The sequence below is a fragment of the Cryptomeria japonica genome, chromosome 11 (assembly GCF_030272615.1).
Source record: "Cryptomeria japonica chromosome 11, Sugi_1.0, whole genome shotgun sequence".
Taxonomy (NCBI): Eukaryota; Viridiplantae; Streptophyta; class Pinopsida; order Cupressales; family Cupressaceae; genus Cryptomeria; species Cryptomeria japonica.
This window is the reverse complement of record NC_081415.1, coordinates 243,457,145-243,464,435: the sequence shown is the minus strand read 5'-3', so window position 1 is coordinate 243,464,435 and position 7,291 is coordinate 243,457,145. Positions and strand designations below refer to the sequence as shown.

The 7,291-nt window shown below is 32.7% G+C and overlaps 1 protein-coding gene and 1 long non-coding RNA gene across 2 annotated transcripts; both read left to right on the top strand.

Annotated features, from left to right (window-relative positions):
* Positions 1-2,395: 2,395 nt before the first annotated feature.
* LOC131040118 (uncharacterized) lies at positions 2,396-2,961 on the top strand. The gene is made up of 3 exons (XR_009104784.2): positions 2,396-2,459; positions 2,559-2,651; positions 2,738-2,961. It is a non-coding gene; the product is annotated as an uncharacterized LOC131040118 (long non-coding RNA).
* A 1,847-nt stretch (positions 2,962-4,808) lies between these two features.
* Positions 4,809-7,067, top strand: LOC131040157 (cytochrome b561 and DOMON domain-containing protein At5g47530). The gene is made up of 3 exons (XM_057973009.2): positions 4,809-5,569; positions 6,066-6,320; positions 6,521-7,067. The coding sequence occupies exons 1-3, from the start codon at positions 4,937-4,939 to the stop codon at positions 6,824-6,826; spliced, it is 1,194 nt and encodes a 397-aa protein (XP_057828992.1). The 5' UTR covers positions 4,809-4,936; the 3' UTR covers positions 6,827-7,067.
* Positions 7,068-7,291: the final 224 nt, after the last annotated feature.

The window sequence follows — 7,291 nt, the reverse complement described above, 5'->3', positions numbered from 1 at the left end:
CATTTGGCATGTACGTAGGGCATGGTTGAAGAATGTGTATAGGTAAGTCAATCTTTAATTAAAACATATGGTAAATTACACGCGTCAACTTCATAATTTGATCTTCTATTATGTAATCCAGGTATGTTAGTAATAAGGATGTTGCAACACATATATTTGATAGATTGGGTGAGATAATGTATGAAATAAGTGATGATCAAGGCATCACTACTCAATCGATCAAAAATTTTATGGAGGAATTCAAAGAAGAGAAGAAATTTATTGATTACTTTCAAAATACTTGGTGTCATGATGAGAGTCGTATTGGTAAGATAATCAAGTTATCAATTATTGTTTGTATACATTTTCATAATTTAAGTTGTTTTTTGTATATGCTAAGACTTCATTATGTTTGTTTGTATAGCAATGTGGGCAAAACATTTTCGAAACTTCTCTCATGCAAATCAAGAAACCAATGCTTCTATAGAGTCATACCACTCCCACATTAAGAGTCACTATTTAAGTGATCGTTCTAAGAAATGCACAAGGAGAATGGATTGGCTTATTCATACACTTCTTCATAGAGTAGAACCATTCTACAAAAATAAAAGATATTTGCAGTTATCTGGATTCCTCACAAACTTCAAAAAGGAAAGATATTACATAACTGCTCTAGAGAGATCAAAAAATATAGCAGATGTAGATTGTTTTCTATATGATCTCCTCCCTAACACATATAGGATAAGAAGCCAAACAATTCCAACAAAATGGTATTTTGTTAGGAAATTTGAACCAAATTTGCATGTGTGTGATTGTGATTGGGCAAAAAGAGGAAACACATGCAAACATGTGTTGAAGGTCTTAGATATTCTAAAGAGAAACAAACCAAATGAGCAAGACCAGGTTGTTGGTAAGTGTCATTTCATATTTAAGTTTAATATTTATATTTTTAATTATTATAAATTTTTTTCAATACTAACTAAATTAATCTTATTGAATTGTAGATGATGTTACTCCACTGGTTTATGATATTGATGAAGTTAGAGGGAATTCTAGTCATGAAATTGACATCATTGGTAATGTTGATATGATGTTTATAATTAAGTATAAAATGATTTTTTGATTCATATCATTGATTAATTCTTATTTCAATTGTAGATGGTTGCATACCCTCAGAAGATCAAGATGTGCATGGGGTTGTCGTTGGTGAAGCTCAAAGAACTGGTAATTCTTAAAAGCATCATTTTATAATGAAATATGCATTGTTTTTAAATATTTTTTGACTTAATCACTATTATTTCTATTACAGATGGTTGGATATCATCTAATACTTCTAATGATGGATTTCAAAGTTCCATTGATTATTTAAATTCATTGCTCCAAAATTTACCGACCAGTGAAGATGAAAAAAATATTTTTAGTCAGTGTGTTGAGAGGTTTAGAAAAGATATCAATGCATCTCTTGCTTCATCTTCCAAATTTAGATCAATCCCTGGCTCAGAGAACATGTCTATTAGACAAATATCACCATGGTTTAGTCCAACCAAAATGCACAAACGTCATTCTATTCATCAAAGACGTAATGCCATATCTGAAAACTTAAATGAAAGAGTTGAGGAGCATGAAACTTTTCTATTCCCCTCTACAAGATGTAGAAAGCAAAAGAAAAAAAAGGTCACCAATCGCTCAGGCATAGCAATACAAGAAGAAAGAGATATTATCATGCAGCAAGGTGAGTACATTTATTCATAGGTATTTGAGTAATTCACATATCAATACTTCTTATTTTTATTTCATATGTTAAACATATGTTTATTATAGGTTTGAATGATCAAGAAAGTACTCGACGACGTCGATTGCCTTTCTCCATTGATCTAAACCAAATGCTAACAGATGAAATACAAGCTGTAGATAGTAAGTTAGTCAATATTAAACATTTTTATTAATTTTTATTGAAAAATACTCAATTCTTATCTCTAACCATTTTTTTGTACTTAATTAAACAAAAAGATACAATTTCTAGAGATCAACCATCAATGCTTAGTATTATTTCAGCTCAAACATTTCAACAAACTGTTGCAGGTAATTATGAATTTTAATATTGTTTAGATTAATTACGTAATATGATTTTATACTTGAGCATTTTATCTAAGTTGATGTGTTACATGTGTACTTCAATGCAATTTCAGGTGATAAAGAAAAAGATCAACAACATATGCTGCCCTTTTCTATTGATCTTAACCAGACATCAATGACAATGGATGCAATACAAACTAGATATGGTCACAAAATTATTAAATAAAAACAATCAATTTTGTGTCTTTAGTTTGTAATTAATTTTATCTAAGCTGATGTGTTGAATGTGCTTGTTATTGCAGCATTAGAAGATCATAAAAAAAATCAAGAATATATGGTACCGATTTCTGTTGATCCTGAGAAGACAACAACAACAATAGTTGATGCCATGCAAGCTAGAGATGGTAATGAAATTGTGAAGTGAACTTCATTAATTTTCAGTCTTTAATATATAAATTAATTTTATATGTGATATATTAATGCGAATGTTATTGCAACTTTAGATGGCCAACAAAACTCTCAAAAAAACATGCAACCATTTTCTATTGATCTTAATCAAATGATGACAATAATGGACACAATGCAAAGCGGAAACGGTAAGTAAATTATGAAATGAACTTCAATCAAATTTGAGTCTTCAATTTGAAAATTAATCTTATAATGTCCTCATATGTATTTTCAGGTGTTGATGATATTCATATGGAGGATCATGATCAACACTTTTTTGGTTAATCACTATAGTGTATTATTCTCCAATGTATTAATCGTTAAGTACTTTAACTCTATTTTAAAATTAGAGCTTGGAGGGAGTGGATTGTGGAATTAAGATAAAGACATTATTTGTATATTGTACTTTTGAGTTAGACTACTATTGTATATGTGAAAAATTGGCTCATCCTTTTGTAAGCTTTTGTGAAATTTATGTGTAGTGACTTACTCACTTCCACAATGGTCACATTTATTGTTATATATATAATACAAAGTTGCAATGATATATCTCCTATGCTTATATTTGACAACAAATTTGGTAGTGTGAGTTCTCTCATATTGTGACTATAACTAATATGAATGATATGTGCATTTCCAATGGATTTGATTTCCAATCATGGTGGTAGCTCTATGATGCTTTATATTTTCATTTCTATATTATATCTATTCATCATCTTGGTGTATTTATGTTGTCTCCCACTTCCCATTCAACATTGTCTCATCATTCAATCTATTGTATTCTGTAAGGGGTGGTATTTATATTTGAAGATTATCTAGATATGAATTTTATTTATCTATGTTTGAAAAATGGACAATAAAGATATTTTAAAAATTAGGCATATAAATTATGAATAAAAAATTTATATATATAAATTAAAAAATAACCAATTTGTTAAAACTTCTTCTTATTCTTATTCTCTAACGAAAAATATTTGGCTCTTCCATATTTCAGCTATATTAATGATGTTGCTTACTAAATCTCATAAGGTCTTGAAAAGATTTCAAATTAGAGGACAAATTTAACATGTAGAAGGTGTAGATTCGTTTCACAAAGGTTAGAATTTCATTGTTTCCTACCACACTTATTTGAGCCTTCCTAGGGAATTTATTGATCCATTTGAAAGTTGATCATAAATGAAGTTTTCAAGGGTATAGGGGAATTTGACATTCAAACAATATCTATCTTTACATACGCATTTGACCTTTATAGGGGAAGTTGCTTTCATGTTTTGTAGGTTTCATATATTTTTGACACCTCATTGTGATGCACATTAATGTCTCTCTAACATATCTATGTTATGAGATTTTTTTTTACTTGCAATTTATGCCAATATTTGTCTAAGGCCATGTACAAACACGTGGGAATAAATTTTTTTAAAAATGAATGTGCGAGAGTGCATTTTACCAAAAAGAAACAAAGTATAGTGTTATACTAAAGTATCGGACAAATACAAATCAATGACATGTTAAATAATACTGATAAAATTGAACCCAAAAGATCGTTTCGATGGTCTTGCTTCTCTTCTACAACATTATCCGCCGTTCGATGAAAAACCGAGGTCATCTCTTTCAAATAAGATGCCTTCGACGTAATTATTAAAAGAGTTAAATTATAAATATCATTATTAATATATAATATCATTTAAAATATTGCAAGCGGGCGGGAGTTTTGCAGTTGTTGGATGCATTTAGTTTCAATGGAAGCGAAATTCGGCACGGAAAGGAGTCCGTAGTTGCAACATTTATGATATTTATCACTTGCAGTTCGGTGGCGTCAAAACGCAGTGTCAAAACGGAACCGGAATCCGCAGGAAAAAGGGAAATCCGGACCGGCAGAGGTGTGGCGAGCGGTTTGAGGCGACGTCCTTTCACGGGCACCTTTCACGCAGGCGGGCAGACACGAACGCGGAGGGGCACGGACCAAGAAAGCACGGCTATCCAGGCGGTGCAAATTTTCCCCTGGATAGCCAGTGCCTTGCTCTCAGACTCTTCTTCAGTGAAACGGTGGACTGGGACCACGGAGACATGGGATAACCTGAATAAAAATAATAATAATTAATTTTATATATATATATGATTTGACTTTGGTAGGGTGACCTTAATCAAAGAATGAGAGTACAAGGAAAGGTCGGTACACTAACGCGTATGGCGTCAGTGGAGTTGGTCGTCCATTACTCTGTTTTTCGATTTGCACATATTGCTTTTTAGAACTTTCTACACAGCTTCCCCTGTTTCTCCCTATATAGATATCGGGCTTTCTGAAATCACCCAACAATCTTACTTCCCTTCAATCAAGATTGGATTTTGAGAGGTGAAATCTGAAGAGAGAAGTTTTTTGCAGCTTGGGTTTTGAGGAGAGAGATTTTAAGGGAAAATAATTGTTGCAGCTTGAATGATGGGGTGTCCCCTGTTGTTGATATTGGGAGTTTCTGTGCTTCTGTTTGGATGGGATGCATCAGCACAGAGTTCAGATTCAAATTGCCCTAAAACATTCACTGTAGGTGAGGCCAAAACTTATCAAACCTGTAACAACTTACAAACTTTAGGAGCTACTCTGGCATATACCTATGTTGTAGAGAATGGGTCATTGGATATAGCTTTCCAGGCTGCCCCTGCAGCTTCTGGGGGATGGGTAGCATGGGGTATAAACCCACAGGGGATACAAATGATTGGCACACAGGCTTTGATTGCCTTCCAATCAAGTAATGGATCAACTGTGGTGGGCACATATAATGTTCAATCTAAGACTGCTGCTTTGAATCCCTCGTCTATTAGCCTCACTGTGACCAACAAGAGTGCTGTGTATGAGAGTAGCAGTGGGAAGATAACAATCTTTGCCTCCTTGGTGCTTGGTTCCAACCAAACCAGTATTAATCAGGTGTGGCAAGTGGGCAGCTCAGTCACCAACTCAACTCCTGTCATACACAGTACTGCCTCAGCTGATCTCAGCAGTTTAGGGACACTGGATCTCCAAGGTGGAACCAGCTCTGTTTCTTCTGGTATTTCTCACCAGACTCTCAAAAATGTAAGTATTGTGCATTAAATATCAGGGTCTTTTCAATTTTAATTCCTCTGATTATGTTCTGCAATTGCTTAAAGTTTAGAGGAATCAAGACCCAGATTAAACCAGGCTTTGTGTATCTATAGACCTACATTAAGAAGAGTAATCTGTAGAGATGATTTTCAGTTTGTTTGATCTGCAATATCTATAGGATACATATGATTTGTTTTTCCATTTCTGTTTTTTCATTTCTGGATTGCACTGTATGATATTTTTTATCATCAATGTTTCAGATCATACTATATGATCCATCATCAAGATGGATGAAATTTTGCTCTCTATCTATTTCTTTGATTATGATGATGGATCATGTAATATGATCTGAAACGTTGATGATAAAAAATATCATACAGTACAATCCAGAAATGAAAAATTCAAACATTATGAACTGTGAAAATTAAATGATTATAATATGAATTATCTTTCAACCCTAATTGATCTTATGTTTTTTTAAATTCAGAGGCATGGAGTGCTTACTGTTGTTAGCTGGGGTATATTGATGCCCATTGGAATCATGATTGCTAGATATGCCAAGACATTCAAAGCTGCAGATCCTGCATGGTTTTACCTCCATGCTTTTTGCCAAACCTCTGGATATATCATTGGAGTAAGTGGTTGGGGTACTGGCTTGAAGTTGGGCAGTTATAGCAAAGGTGTAGAACAAACTTCACACAGAAAAATTGGGATTGCACTTTTCTGCTTTGCAACTTTACAGGTATGGCATATAAAGATAACAAACAATTCATTTGTTATAATCAATGTATTGTTTGTATATATGAAAGAGTGTGTTTTGCATTAACAACTTACCTATTGATTACAGTGCACTAATTGTTTAAACCTTTCTGGAGCAAGTATATTACACAGTTTTATCTAAAAGCTTGTAAAATAATATCAATATTTTCAATTAATTTGCAGATATTTGCTCTACTCTTGCGACCTGACAAGGATCACAAGTTCCGCATATACTGGAATATATATCACCACTCTGTTGGCTACGCAGTGATCATATTGAGCATTATAAACATCTTCAAAGGCTTTGACATCTTGGACCCTGAAAAGAAGTGGAAGAATGCTTACATTGGTGTTCTTATTGCTTTGGGTGTAATTGCAGCCATTCTTGAAGTTGTGACATGGATCATCTTCTTTCAACGCAAATCAAAAAATTCTATTAACCGTGTTAGTGAAATGAATGGGAATGGCTCAACTCAATCACATGTTTAGAACAGTAGTTCTATTCAGATTATCCAATCCACTTATTGTTGCTTTTCCTACAGACGGTTCATAGATTAGTAAGAGATTTGGGGGTAGTGTGGGAGTTTATTCTTTTATTTATTATTTTAGTTAGTTATAGATACATGTTAGGGCACATTTTTGGTGTAATGTGTACTCATTTATCTTGTACATTAGGGAATGCATATTTATAGACAGTTTTGACCCTATTTAGGTCATGAAATATTTTGGACTTTTTTTTTATCATTATTTTATTTTTGGAAGAAATATACTTATATATGAAAAATAATGTCTTAATAGAATAAATTCTAACCGTTCACAAGATAAATTTCCAAGGTTTTATGCATCATAATATTTATATTCATGGAATAAATTCAAACCTTTCACAACATGTTGTTAATGTTTTATGCACCATAATATTTATATTCATAATTGATGCACCATAATATTTATATT

What these genes read in the sequence shown, in the direction of transcription:
- LOC131040157 (XM_057973009.2), top strand. Translation starts at nt 4,937, where the DNA reads ATGATGGGGTGTCCCCTGTTGTTGATATTGGGAGTTTCTGTGCTTCTG. An exon ending in CTCACCAGACTCTCAAAAAT is followed by an intron (nt 5,570 to 6,065) that starts GTAAGTATTGTG and finishes TTTTAAATTCAG; the next exon opens with AGGCATGGAGTGCTTACTGT. An exon ending in TCTGCTTTGCAACTTTACAG is followed by an intron (nt 6,321 to 6,520) that starts GTATGGCATATA and finishes ATTAATTTGCAG; the next exon opens with ATATTTGCTCTACTCTTGCG.